Here is a 15,151-nt window from a genome sequence, read left to right on the forward strand (position 1 = left end):
TCTGCCTCGGGGGCTGTATCAGTACCACCCCCAACTTCCACAAAATCTGTTGGAGTTCACCTCCCAGCCTGTGAGCTCATCCTTTCTTTCTGCATGTTAGCTGGTCACACATCTAGACTGCATGGAATGAGAGCCATTTCAGAGGAATGAGCACAAACAGAAGCAAGAGAGTTCAGACAGTGATCTGAACTTCCAGCTGCACAGTTTCCACACACTGACATTTGTTTCTTGATGCTTTTTTCCAGATGTTGCCATTATCCTCTTTCCAGAAACCTGGATACTGCCAGAGATCTTTGCAGGCCAAAAGAGGTGCATTTGGGGGGTAAAGGTGGACTAGCAACAGAGGCACAGACAGGAGTAACCACCAAATTCAGCACTGTTTAGGTGCATGTTTAAAGCAAAAGGAACCACAACGGGGGGGGAAAGTGGGAAAGAAATGAAAATAAACTGAGTGATGAACAGAACTGTGGGCTTACAATATGAATCTCAAGAATAGCAAAGTAGTCTGCAAATCTGGAGTAAAAAGACAGGAAAAGCCACACTTTTAATTACCAATATAGAAAGTTATATACTTTTAACAAACCACATCTAGTATTTAAGAAAAAAACTGAGGCAATTCATTACCAGAGATGGCATTTTCTATAATGCAGTGAAGCAGAAACCTGTATTGTTTAGCTTAGTCTGCCAATCTAATTGAAGTGCAGAAGGACTGTGAGGGAGAGAACTTGTTTGTCATAAATGGAGGCTCTGCTATTGACAGTAAAATAACTGAGTATAAACATATTTCTATTGTAGCTTTCATTGAAGCACATTTTTCTGATAAAGCCACTATTATACTCAATATAGTTCATAATACATTCCTAACACCAAAGTTGTTCATTCTTACAAACAATGCTACAAGAGAGGAATTTTTCCTGGTCCTTGCACTGACTCTCTCTTGGCTTCTTCCTCTGGGAAAAATATTTGTACCACAACTACCCTTTAGTACAACATAGCTCGAGTTATTTGATGAAGTTTAGTGTTGTGCTGCATTTTCACTTCTCTAGTTCATGAAGAGTCTCAGACTTAGCTCTCTAGATGTCACTGTTGGGCAAAGAAGGGGACCAAGTCAAACACAGCAGAGTTTGTAAAGTTCTGCCATCTACTTCTTAAGAGACTTGTTAGAATTGTTTAGAAAATTCACCTTGCATTAAGTTGCTAACAACCAGCAACACAGAAACAGAAAAGAGATGAAAAAACACCACCTTTTCCTTATAATGAGGTTGTCTTTTCTTGAAAGCAAAACACCATCTCAGCTCCAGACTGACTCTGGAGGTTTCTGGTACAACGAATCACCTGCTCCCTAGTAAAATTCCTCATTTATGTTTACTAATCAGCAAAGAATTTGAGTAAGATTCTGTTAAACTTTTTCATATATATTTTTAGAGAGCAAAATGCAAGTAAATCACAGCTTTCTGGAGACTGATCCCTGCAATTTACATACTATATATTTATCAGTATTGCATTTCAACAGGGCATTTATAAAACTGCTACATTCAAACAAACACTTTAGCTACACATAGATTCCCACTTCATGACAAGAGATAATTTCTTTTCCTTCCATACCACAAGGAATAAAACTGCAGACTAGCATTGTTAATTGCCAATTCCAGCAATTTTGAAATGCTATTTTATGTGAAAGTTCTTTGTGCAATAATTCAAATTCTATATAAAATAAAATCTAACACTTTTCTAAGCAGCATTATTTTCCAGTTTCACTGAGCATTTCACTAGAAAAACAACTAATGCCTGCTCCCAGCTGCAGCCACATGAAATACTTTTCAGTGTGCAAGCAGGAAGACAGACAGCATTTAGAAAAATGACAGAACACAGCTAGCAAAACACCCTTCCAGATTTTCTGGGGAAAAAAGGCAAAAGATGCAGCATTGCAGAGAATAGTATCACCATGCACTGACCATCCAAAATCAGAGCTTCCCTTACCCCAAAAGGTGGATATGAAGCAGCAGCAGCAGCGGAGGCAACACTCACTGCGGGAGGTGGTATTCCTGAAGAAGAAGGTGGGAACAGACCCAAGGCATTCAGATTTAATCCAGGAATTAAATGTGCTTGAAGCTGCAATGGCAGAAGAGGTAAGATTTAGAATCCTGGTTATTAACTCTCATAAAATCCCAGTTGGCATATGCTATTAACCTTTTGGGATGTTATTTTAAAAGAAAGTCAGTTCCATTACCCATAGGACTCTCATTCAAACCTGTTTCCCAGACACATGTACAGACCAACAACATCAAAAACATATAGTAGGAAAGGCAGATGGGGATCACTTGCTACAACTTAGTCATCAAAACACATTTCAAATTTTACAGCAAGATGTTCAGATAATAGTACTATTTACTTTCAGAGTGAACAAATTTATCAGAAAAACAGTAGTTTTGTCCTTACACTAAAAAGACAACCCTGTAGAAACAGAGAAAGATCATGCACAAAGCCCTGCTTTTCTTACACTGGGGGAACATGTATGTGACACTATCACCCCATCCTCCCTCCCCTGCAAAAGATGAGGTGAGATATCTTCAGCAATTGCTGGGAAAGGATCAGCTATAAAGCTGCATGTCCCTTGCTTGACCACACCTGAGAAAAGTGACATTGTCACGTGGTAGGAAGCATTTGTTGTCTGATACAAAACTAGTCAGCACCCCTTTCCCTTTTCCAGATTATTACTCAAAACATGAACATGCTTTAGAAATATTTCAGCTAGAGAGACAGATGCTATCTCAGGCCATTAAGATAAGTCAATCACAGGACACCAAAAAACCTCAAAACTTCACTACCTCAGAAACTACCTGAATAATCACTACAAACTAAACTCAAAACCTATACAGTAACAGAGGTAATTTTTTGACTTTCCATACCTTTGCCAAATAGCAATAGTCTCTAACTCACTCCATGTTCCTGCTTGTTGTATGAAACAAAAATGCACCACTACTGAATACTTTGTTCCTCATGAGTACCTCATGTATTGCAATTTGCTTCGTGTGGGGGAGGCAGGGGGGAAAGTGGGGAGAAGATTCACTTGGTAGGACAAGCATAAATAACACACATTTCTAGAAAGTCAGGACTACTGTAAACTGAAAAAACATTTCCATTCTAACTCTAGACCATAAGATTTGGATACACATGCACATACAATGCTTTTCCTAACTATCAAAAATCTCAATCATTTCTCAATATGCATTAGTAATACTTTGACAAACTAATGAGGCATGTTGTTTTCATTATATAATCACCAATCATCTTCAAATAGGTAAATGCCTTTATCATCTACATCAAGAAAAAAAACCTTAATAAGACCTTCTTAAATGAAATAATTAAAAACAGGAGGGATCTTTCTTCCACACATTATTATGCTATTTATGTGATGAGACTGAATCACTTCTTTAAAAAACATGCAAGCCAGAGCACATAAGCCACAACAGCACAAACATAACCTGCTTCAGGTCCTTGCAACAAGAAAAAAATTAAATGCTCGTTCGTTTCCTCAGTCTAAATAAAGTTCTCAGTTCTCCCACTCAAAAATAAACCAGAAAAAGTCCCCATTAAAATAGCATACATAAATAACAAAAATGCTTGCCTACACTCCCACAAATAAATGAAGCAACAGAGAGGCTGCAACAGAAAATTCTGATGTGATATTAGGAAAAAAAATCATCATGAGAGCAGTGAGACAGGGCACAGGCTGCCCAGAGACACTATGGGTTTTCTATCCATGGAAATGTTAAGGAGAACTCAAGTCCCTACACAACCTGGTTTAAATTTGAAGTGTGGCCTACATTGAGCAAACCCACTGCTGGGCCAGGCAACCTCCAGGGATCTCTCACACCCAAAATTCTTCTGTGGTTTTAGTCCCAGAAAGAGCCCACACCCTGAGGAAACTCACATTCATAGCAGCAATATCATTTTCATAGGACTCCCTGATTTTCTTCATGATTTCTTCCTCAGCCTTGGCACAAGTTTCAATACTGCCTTTAACTGTAATGGTCCTTTCTGGATTATAGAGTGTCAAGTCCTGCAATCTGCAATGACACAGAAGCACAGTTAATTAGCAAACAAAGAAGATAATCCAGATTTATCATTTGAGTGTAACAACATCCAAGCATGTCGAGTTTGCCCTCCAAAGGCTGTAGTATCAGTTCATAACAGGATTCAAACACATCCTCAGATAATCTGGGGAAACTCTGTCCTCATGGGAAACCCAACAAAACCCTCACAGCGAGGTTTGTGGGGGGATGGCTGGGACACACTTGGGTGCTGCACAAAACAGAGCCACACACTGTGCATGAGCACACAGAGCTGCTGCAGGGCAGTGCAGCCATGGCCCACCTCACACCAGCACTACCAACCGGGACAGGGCTTCACACATTCATTTTAGACACCTCAGAAACACACCATAAAAACATTCTTTCCTTGAGAACTATGGTATATTCCTTAAGGAAACTGGAAAAAAGCCCAGCCTCAGTGAAACTGCAGGAGAGCCTCCAAACCCTCAAAATGGGGAAAAGAAAAGCTGTGTGCAAGTCAGCATTTGCTGCTCAACACTAGTAACTCCTCAGGGAAAATGAAAGGGTGACAGCTTTAAACCAGTGCTCTATTTGGCAACAGATGCAAACCTACTGTGGTAACATGGATTAAACACACTGGGAGTTTGCCACAGCATAGCCAGGCACTGAGGAAAGGTAGAGGGGTGCAGACAAAGGCCAGGGCAGGATGCAGAGTGAGGAAGCCCATGGCAGGAAGGAGAGGAAGCAGCACACGAGGCCTTGCCTTCCTGCACAGCTCAGCCGAGCAGGGGCAGGCACAGAACACATCCACTAAGCAGTCCTTGACTCTCCAGTGCATGAGCACTGAAGTACTGCCTCTGGAAGGAAAATGTTGGGAAACTCCCAGAGAAGAGAGGAAATGCTTTCCCAAACCAGCTGCCTTTAAATTTATGGAAAAGCTTACCCAAAGGCCTGAATGAAGAGATCATGAGAAAGACTAATTAGAAATAGCAAAATCAATGGGCATGTATGCTCTCATTTTTGTATTGATTACACCAGATGACTTCAGGGGGCTATTTTAGGCATAGTATGACAAATATAAGCTTGAGGCCAAGATTTTAATGCAAAGAAGCCTTTAACTCACTAAATTAAAAACTACTCTGTAGCTATTTACAGACAATGTATTATTTGTGTCATCATCAATAAAGACAAGCGGATTTCATGGAATGAAGACCATTTTTTCATGTACTCTGTACACATTTTTTCTCCTTTTAGCATTAATAGTCTGTGTACTGTTTGCAGATAAAATGTTTATGCAAACACATTCAGGAGAGCATGCTAGCCCTATAAAATCTATTCTTGAAGCACACCTATTTAGGTGCTTTTTCTCTATTTATTTTCCTCAGATTAATTCATAAACACACACACACCTTTAAGGAAGGCCTCAGGTGCTTTCATCTAAATTTGTTTTCCTCTTTTTGAAGAGCCACATTTATTTGCAGCTTCCTTGTCCTCGTTTGAGTTATTTCCTGCACTACTTTTTTTGTCTCCTGCATGTATTCACACCTCTTCATACATCTTCATGTGTCTTTCAAACCTTTTCCCTTTCCTACAGCCTGTAAGCCTAATTCTCACCCTTCCTGGCTAAAGCCAAATCCAGGATGCCTTCAAATGCTTGGAAGTTCATGCCAGAGCATTCATTATTCAGAACAGGAGGTTCTCTGAAGATATTACTCCAGGGTAAAACTACTGTTGACTGCCAAGCTTCTACAGAGATGTTAATCTAATCAGTGATTTACAGATTTCCAGTAAAGGTGAAAACTCCTGTTTAATCTCAGCTAAATTTGAACAGGTCTCAGATACCCTCACAAAGTCAGACCAAAAAAGCTATTACTTTGCAGCAGACTAGCCAATGTATTGTAATTTGGCTGTCAGTGGTCAAGAGGGACAGAACTGCTACTAAAGATACCCTTTTCAGTATTCATTTGCTCTGTTTCTTTCTTTCCAGTCCAAGAATTTAATATATACTGGAAACTAAAACATCACTAATTTCACTCATTTTCACACATAGCTCAGAACTGATCCAGACTTATAGTTTCAAACAATCATTACATATGGTATAATATATCAAAAACAACTGACACTTAAAATATAGTCTAACACAGGCTCCACATTGCCTATGTTATTTTAGGCTTGCTCTTGACTGAGTTTACAATGAAGACTCACTGTTTACATGAAATTTAACTGAGCTTAAGCAACAGTTTAATCCATATGATGGAAAGGCCTCTGAAGGGCTGTTACCTCAGCCTTCAAAGCACAGAACATTTTTCTAAGAACTCTGTACCTGTACATCCCACAGCAGTACTGCTGCCATTTGACATGTCACTGAAAATCAGGCCACCAAAAACTTACGGTGATATTGTGATTTTAGTATCTGTGTCCTGCTCAATTTTCTTCAGGTTTCTTCCTTCTTTGCCAATAAGTCGGCCAACAAAGTTGTTGTGTGCCAGTATCTTCAAGGGAATTTCTTCTGTGCTGTAATGGAAGTTATACCTAGTGAGACTTTTGGAGACCAGAGTACAAGCTTTTATGCATGTTATGGATTAATTTGATTTTCACTGAAATATCCACAATTACATGTTTTCACTGGGTGCAGAATAAGTCCAGGTGCAATGGGCTTTGCAGCACTATCACCTATAACTCAACTGCAACATACCTTTAACTAAATAAAGCTCAGACTGAAGTAACTAGAGCTGTTGGGAGGGAAGAAATAGATCTTAAAGCTTTTAGTGAGAGCTCACAACTTGTTATGCTCACTCAGACTAAAAGCTGTCAGTTGCTCGAGAAATTTTCATATTTGCTCCAGTTCACCTCAAAATCACAGCCAGACAACAACTGAAATCACAGAAGTATGCTGGGGCTAATGAAGCAAGTAGACTGTCCTGTAAGGTAAAATATCTCAGTACCTTTACCTACTTAGATACGGATAACAGCAAATATTCGCTTGTTAACAGCTTTAAAGACTATGTCTTTAAATGGAACTAGTGAGAATTCAAAACTTTTAATGCTTCCACAATGAAATGCTTTTTACTCACAATTTAGTATCTTGAGCTTCCTTTTGCATGATCTCCATAATAATTTTACAAGCTGTTGAGCAGCCTTCAGGAGTTGAGTGGATGGTAATTGGTTTCTCAGCAGCACCTGCATTCTCTTTACGATGAATATCAATTCTTGAAAGAAAGAAAAACACTCTATGGTAACCACACACTCTATGGTAAGCCTTGTGCACTTCCAACTGTTGTAAAACTAACTTATTTTGAGCTAACAGTGACTATATATTAGTAGTTTAACTTTGAAAAGCTTATGACTACTTAAGCATTTCCTAAATACAAATTTGAGTGTTAGGAAGAGCCTCTCCTGTCCTGATTTTACCAGCTAAGCCCCACCTTTGTGGACACTGGGATCTCCTTTTCTTGGTAAACTCCCATCAAGATGTTCAGGAGAGTGAATAGACAGACAATGTGGCAAACCCCTGAAGACAACAGCATCTCATCAAGCTTTCCCAGTGCCCCATCTCCAGCCCCACAGCTCCACTTAGAGTGACTGTGCAGCTGCAGGACAGTCAGGCTTTGTCCCATCTTATTTTAAATACCTCAGCAGCAGGGTTTCCCAGCACTCCTCTGCTAGCAAGTAGCATGGTAGTACTTTGCATCCATCCACAAGATTAGTTTCTTATACTGGTCTGGCCTGATTTTGTCCTTATATTACCTTTACTCTACACTCTACCACCCTGAAACTACTAGCCTTGTTCTACAACAGGTTTATGTAGCTCTAAAAATTTAACAAAAATTAGTTATTACCTACATAAAGACAATGCCTTGGATATTACTTTTCCCTGCCAATAACTGCAGTTCACGCACTCTTTCCACCTCTGCTTTTTGTTTTTGCCCCTCTTTCACATGTAACAGCTGTTTTCTAACTGAAACAACCATACTGCTTTTCAAGAAGCCCCTTTATTTTTGCAATTCTTTCAAGTGTTGAAAACTCATTTTGTTTTACAATGCAACATTTTCCAAGAAACCCATCTTGGCAATCCTTGGTGGAAATGAAAGTAGATGAAATTTCCTTTTTTTAATCCCCAAACCAGTGAAAACATCATTCTCAAAGTCACATATCTGTAAAGTTAGCAACCTGCAATTATTTCTGCTCTACCCACCCTTCTTCCAGACATAAAACTTTCCTTATGCCAATCTTCCAGGATTTTTATAGTCCAAGAATTAGATGTTTTATGTATCACCTGAAAAGTTGGTTACCCATAGAAAAATTGCAACCAAGTCTTGTCAGGACACCATAAATCTCTTAAACCTGTGTTGTTAAACATGTTGAATAGTCTCCTGGGCTACATTGTGCTAATGAGAGGTTGGAGGGAGCATCATGATAATCCTGGGTTTGGGGAGGGGGGTAAGCCTGTTTGTAGGGGGTTGGGGTGTAATTAGAGAGGAGTCCCTTATCCTCATTAGCTCCTCTCAAAACTGAGGCTGCTGCCCACCCTCATTCCCCTCACACACAGCTCATTCCCAAGTCTTGCCTGCTGCAACTACACAACTAGGGGCTCCTACAGTGGGCTGCTGAAGGCAGCATTTCAATTCTCAGCTTTTAGGGGCATCCTAGAAAAATTCTTGGAATAAGAACCCCACCTCCCTCCCTCTGCATCTGTGCTGAGCTCTTCCTTGTGGGCAGGATTTAACACACACTGGAAACAATCTCTTCTTCCAGTGTCTCTAGACCCCAGTGCTCTAAGCTTCTTAGGTCACTTAGCAGCTTGCTTTTTGCCTCCTGTGCATTTCCTTAATCTGTGTTTTGGTGTGGTCTGCAACTTGATAGCAACAAATGTATTTTCCAGAAACAGAGGGGGAAGCAAGGAGATAAAGTTCTTTGTTTAAGGCTTTTTCCCCCACATCTTGAAAGGACAACATTTACAAATCCTAAAAATGCCCTTATCTAACTAAAACTAGATAAATACTCGAAGTACACTTGGGACACTTGGGTACATCACCACACTGATTGTATGTCCCCCAGAACATATTACAGCTCTTTCAGTTTCACTTTTTGTGCCAGAACCATATTAGTGCATCTGAAAGCAAAACTCTCCAACAGAGTACCATCCTGCTAGCACATTTTAAAGAGGGATAAAGTCAGATAGCACTTGAACAGGTATCAGGGACAGAATCCAGTCCCTAAATAAATATTGCAAAATATTTCCTGTTCTCTGTCATCTTCATTTGCTCTCTGACCACACAGGTTAGTATAATGAAGTTTTACAAACCCCTCTTTACACAAGCAACGATGACACAACATTAAAGCTATTAATCAGTTTTGTAAAATAACTTACTTGGACTGTGTCTGCTTGGTAATGTTTCTGATTGTTGCTCCTTCTTTCCCAATAATGGCTCCCACAAACTGAGTGGGAACCAGCATGCGTAGCGGAACGTCCGACTGCGGTTTCTGCCGAGTGGTTGCACCGGGTGACCCTTGCCGGGGAGGGCCCCGCTGGCCAAATCCACGTCTTCCCTGGGGATGTTGCTGTGGAGGTTGCTGGGCTGCCATCTCATCAGGGATGTATGCAACTTTCAAGGAATAGTTTTCAAGCTGAAACCCATTCAGTTTTTCTATTGCTCTGTTTATTTGGAAAGGGGAGGAGAGAGGAGATTAAAAAAAAGCCCCACGAGCACAAGCAGGGCCTTATGAAATAACAAGTTATTCAGACATAGACTTCTGTCCTCTCTGACTTGTGTGGTGAAACTAAAAACACATTCCAAGATGAAAAGTTACATTTGAAACTCTTCAGTCAAGATTTTGATTTCACAAAGCCACTATATTAAACACTACAAGTTAGCTCTTGCTTGTCCTGGGCTTCTTTACACTTTAAAGATTTTGCTGGTCCAACCCTATCAGCAAAACCTCACAGGAGACAGAGCTTATACACTCAAAAGCATTCTTTTGCCTGATTTAATGTAAATCAATTTCCCAAATAGAATTAAAGCTGCACCAGAGGGAAAACTTTTTAGCTGCTATCACAGCACCTTCATTAGGGTTTTTGCCAGCACAGCTATTTGGCTGGAGCTTTCACAATAACTGATATAGCTGTGACAGGAATGAAAAACATTTTTATGAAAGAAGAGAGCACCTTCACCTCAGCAGGAAAGGAAGCACTCAAAGCCAGTCAATGGCATCTGAAATGCCCCTTAGACTGCAACAGCACCTTGCAACTTATTAATTAGTCACATTGTAGGTAAGTTTAAAAGTTAACAAGGAAATTAAAGCCCCATGTCTATGTTAAACTCCCCATGAAAACAAAGTTGTTAGAAGGAATTTAAAATGTTGTTTCAATTTCTCTTGTTCTTATAGTAAAGCATCAAAGAGGGATACTGCCCAATATGCCCAGCCCTCTCTCACTGTGGTCTCTCATGCTGGAAAGCTCCTGGTCACTCAGCTCTGTCCCTCTTCCTAACCAAGGACAACTCTGCAGGCGCTCTTGGCTCTCCTCTTCACAGGAGGAACACAACTCAACTCAAAAATGACATTTCCAGAAGGTAGAATACCTTCCACTCACAGAGTAGAGTCAATAAGACTAAATATCTCGCAAACAGTAGGGATAACTAAGCTCCATGCAACACAACGGTAAACCAGTGGAATAAAATAAACGCATTTGCCCCAAAAAGGCATTTAAAGTTTTGCTGCAACAAGCATTAGTGTTCAGATTATCAGTAATATACTGATCACTGATATATGCACTGATATGGGGTAGTTTATAAATGCCAGACTTAATGTTGGACCAAAGATTACTGACAGATTGTCTTTAAAACCAAAATTTAAATTGAAGGCCTTCGTGGGAGGGAGTCTCCATCTTTTACTGAAGAGCTCACCAATATTTTCATTATAAAGCTCCAACGACTATATGCTCTGGAGGTAGCTCTCTGAATTCAGAAACTTAACCCAGCCCCTCCATTCATGAACATTTGCAGGACAATACTGCCAGTTTACCAAACATTAGCCTCAGCAACACTTTTACGCCTGCCTCTACTACAGAGATAAAAGATTATGATAGCCAGTTGCCTACATTTTCAAGGCCAGCAAGTGAAAAATGCTATTTGTCTCCTGGGTGTCCCATTTCACAGTCTGGGTCACAAGAGCTGTTGAAGCCCAGTTAAGAAGTGGTATTTGGATACCAAGGATAACAGGTCCCTCTTCTCCCAGGGGTTGAGCCAGCATCCTCAAACTACTCCAGTCTGACAGTAAAGAGCTTATGAGAAAATAAGTAATTTGTGTCTTTGGAACAATGTTTAATAAGGGCTGATAATAAATAAGGCCCAAGGCAATGCCAATGAACAAAGAAAGCAAAATATTGAATAACTGATCACTGTTCATTAAATACTTCCGTTAACCAAATGAGACACAGGTCCTTTGGGAACTGCCAGGAGTGTAATTACTCCCATAATAGAGGAATCCTTTACAGCAAGTGGCAAACGAGCTGGATTAAAATTTGGTGAGGTTATTTCAGAGCTGACATTTTTAATCTTTTACTCCATGGACTTTGAAGAGCTTTTTATTACACAATAAAACATGTTTACAAAACAGGAAGAGGAGTGAGCAGACTAGTGAGACTTATGTTTCTATGGATTTGTCTCAATTTTAAATTTCTGCATAGATTTCCAATGTCTGAAAGACATTCCACTGAAGTCTCTCACTCTTTCTGGACATCCTACTTGGAAAAGGGGTCTGAGACCTTTCCTTTCCATACACCCTGAACAGGCTAATTTCTTGTTGCTTGCAAATATCCATGACCTCTGTTTCTAGGCTGAGTTTCACTGAAATCAACCAGAAGGCTGAATTTCTACCATGAAGGGAAACAGCACTGCCAGACCATGCAGTTGCACAAGCCCTGTTTCTTTTGGAATCAAACATCAAGATGTTGGAGAGATGAACACCAACAATTTTGCAAATGTGCTGATAGGCTCCAGATTAACGTCCATCCCAGCTCATTTCCCTCCACGCATTTATTTGACAAGTTCAGACATTGCTTCTTTCCCAAAATGCGTCAGCCTCCTCTGGCTTTAAAACATCTTTGACCAGAATCCCAGCATTAACACAAAACCTGACAGTAAATCAGTGCAACAGGCTTCTCACTCTTCCTTAGAAGTGGTTGGGAAAGGAAAGAGTATGCTTATTGTTTGCAACCAGGCTTCATACCTATCATGCTTTCACAAAAAACACTTTACAGCAACAACTCTGTATATATACACACACACTTACATGTACACATACATGTGCACCACACTTTTCCTAGAAAGAAGGTTGGAATTTTTCTTCTTAATAACAATTTATAAATTGCTAAATGGTTCCATCTGTCTATAAGTACCTTAAATTCAAAGCAAACTGAGAAAAGTTCATTTACCATTGTGGAAAATTAATTATGTCAGCAGTGAACAATCTCTGGCCACCAAAGCCATATGATGACATGGAAAAACAACACACTAATAATTCACCCTGTGAGTCACTGAGTTCTCCATATTTTACAGCCTGACTTGTTTTATAATTTGACTTGTTCAAATGACGGGAAGTCAGAAGAAGAATCAGTAATTAAATACTGATCTCTCAAGCCTTTTGTGGAACTGATATTTCCTGGGTATGTGGTTCCATATTCTACACTGATTTGGGTACACACACTGAAATGCCAAGATAACTGATTTGCAGTGGATGTAGCACATACACTGTTCTAGTGCATTTCTTACAGAGAAAAACTTGCAGTTTTTGAAAGGTCCCTTTGGCTTGTTGATTCTGGCCTTCACGTTCCAATATTTGACAATTTTCACTAGACTTAAAGTACAGTCATACACTTTTCTTCAGCTCTTCTGGACTAATTTTTATCAATTTTGTGGCACTAAACACAGGGCTAGAATTAGGCAATGTGATGATTCAGCAGCCCGTCAGCACCATAACAAGCTCAGTTTTAGAGGCATCTAGGCACTGCTTTGGGGGCTGGAGAGACAGATGTGGAAGAAGACCCAGGAAGAGACAAATGGTTAAGAACTGTCTTCTAGATGGATGCAAAATTGCTGTAGAACAGCATCTAGGACAGCACTTGCTATCAGGAGAGCCAGCCTCAGCTCAAAGCAGGTGACGAGCTCTTCCCAGCACTAGGAGCATCTGTTTCAGGCAAAGCTATTGCCACTGCTGCACTCCTCCAAACACAGGTTACACCAAGCTCCTTCTGTAAAGCACATGCTCCTCTCACTGACTGCCCACCTGGAGAGCTCCAGAACACAGCAGCACCAACTCTGTCCTCCCACAGAGACCTCTGCCTTCCCAAGTGCTGGGGACTCTCCTTCCATGAGCACAAGTTAATAAAGGCCATGCAGACTGCCTCTGTCAGGGAGCACTGCTGAAACAACCCAAAAACCACCTTTTACACAGAGTCTAAAAGCCTAAAGAGTCACCCAATGAGGACAAAGATGGAGAAAAAATTCAGTTACCTTCCCCATTAAGAGGTGCTCTCCTCCCTAAAGTCATTGTTTAAAATTTATATTTAGTAGAAACAGAAAATGTTTCCATTTCACATACCAGCGAGAGCTGGTACACAGAAATCTCTTAGCATAGCTCTGAATTTTTTAATAAAATGAATTCATTAAGAGACTGCAGCAACTACTGTCTGTGCACTAATAAGATGGATAGCAGCCTGGCTCTCGTTCATGTGACACCTGCTCAGAACCAAGAGTTCTTACACAAAAATGAAACCTTTAACAACTATTCTGTAAATTAGTCACCTGAGTTTTTCCCATCAAAATGACATCTCACCACTGTCCTCTCATGAGTTCCCAACAAGAGGGTGCTTGCCCAGCCTTCTCCCTTTTGATGTTAGTGGAATTTAAACACCCTAGATAAATTATTACAGTAAAAGCATCATGTCTTGTGCTGGAAATCATTCTTCCACTGATAGCATGATGACACTAAGCAATAGAAGGAGAACATATTTCACTCTCACATGAGGCTTTTACATACACCACTTTTCTTTTTTCATCCCTGAACAGATACAATTGCATATGAGAAGACATATATGGCAAATTTTCTTTAGCATATTTTTTTTTTTACATTAAATAAAAATCTGGGTTTCACCAGTACTTCTGAAAACAAAGCCAAAATGAAAACTAAGCTTTTAATGCACCACTGAGTTTTCAGTATTATGATTCCTATGGTAACATTAGCCTTGACCCACAATGGCATGTAAAAGTATTAGTTATGTGAACCCTCATTCATTCAAGGATACATGTTGTGCACACACACACAGAGATGTGTTTTTCATTGAAAGGCTAATAAAATTTTTTTGCAATTAGTCTGATTAAGAGGTGATCACTAGTGGACTTTCAAAACCCTGGGTAGAGCTAAATCCTGTAGCATGTACTAGACTCCTACACACTGGAATCTTTGGGGAAGGAAAAGGGAGGGTGGTATAACTGTTGAAGCCAGCAGCCGTAATTTAGGTGGCAGCATGTCACAAGGACACAGTCAGCATGTCCTGCTGGTTGCAGCCAGGATTGATATTGGGAGAAGGGGGATTGTCTTTTGGCAAGCATGTGCCAGGCTGCCTCAGCATCTGCATGCAGCTGCTTGGGTGGTGCACGGTGAACCACAGGCTCCAGGCTCTGTCCCTCACCCTCTCCTCTCTTCTAAATATTCCACAACCCACTACAGCATCCAATCATTGCCTATACCACTAACCAAGCAGTACACACACTTTGTAAAACCCTCTCCAGTTTCTGGGAAGGAGAGCAGCAGGGGCAGTTTGAGAGATCAAACAAATCTCTTCTCCCCCCAAGTGGTTGCAGGAGAGGAGAGGAGGGATGTGGTGTCAGACCTGGTAGTGCCAGCCTTCTCTTTGCTACTCACAGTGCTAGAGAGCAAAAGTGGCTTTCCAAGGCCCACACATTGCTCTGCACATCCCTCCACAATGCTCCTGGGCTGCCAAGAAGTACCTGATCTGCCATGCTGGCTCCCTTGCTCTGGGGCCACAGAAGCAGCACCCTGCTTTTTCTGACAAGACACGCTGTGCCTCTCCAGTA

General features: G+C 40.5%; 1 protein-coding gene across 1 annotated transcript in view; it reads right to left on the reverse strand.

Annotated features, from left to right (window-relative positions):
• IGF2BP3 (insulin like growth factor 2 mRNA binding protein 3) overlaps positions 1–15,151 on the reverse strand; it is a 111,909-nt gene that overhangs the window by 24,021 nt on the left and 72,737 nt on the right. The window contains exons 7-11 of the mRNA XM_074537413.1: positions 9,427–9,711; positions 7,130–7,264; positions 6,447–6,569; positions 3,935–4,070; positions 1,981–2,112 (exon numbers count right to left, since the gene is read on the reverse strand). Of these exons, the coding sequence (XP_074393514.1) occupies positions 1,981–2,112; positions 3,935–4,070; positions 6,447–6,569; positions 7,130–7,264; positions 9,427–9,711 (811 nt within the window). The remainder of the gene's footprint in view (positions 1–1,980; positions 2,113–3,934; positions 4,071–6,446; positions 6,570–7,129; positions 7,265–9,426; positions 9,712–15,151) is intronic.

This window comes from Zonotrichia albicollis, chromosome 1 (genome assembly GCF_047830755.1).
Source record: "Zonotrichia albicollis isolate bZonAlb1 chromosome 1, bZonAlb1.hap1, whole genome shotgun sequence".
In the NCBI taxonomy this organism is placed as follows: Eukaryota; Metazoa; Chordata; class Aves; order Passeriformes; family Passerellidae; genus Zonotrichia; species Zonotrichia albicollis.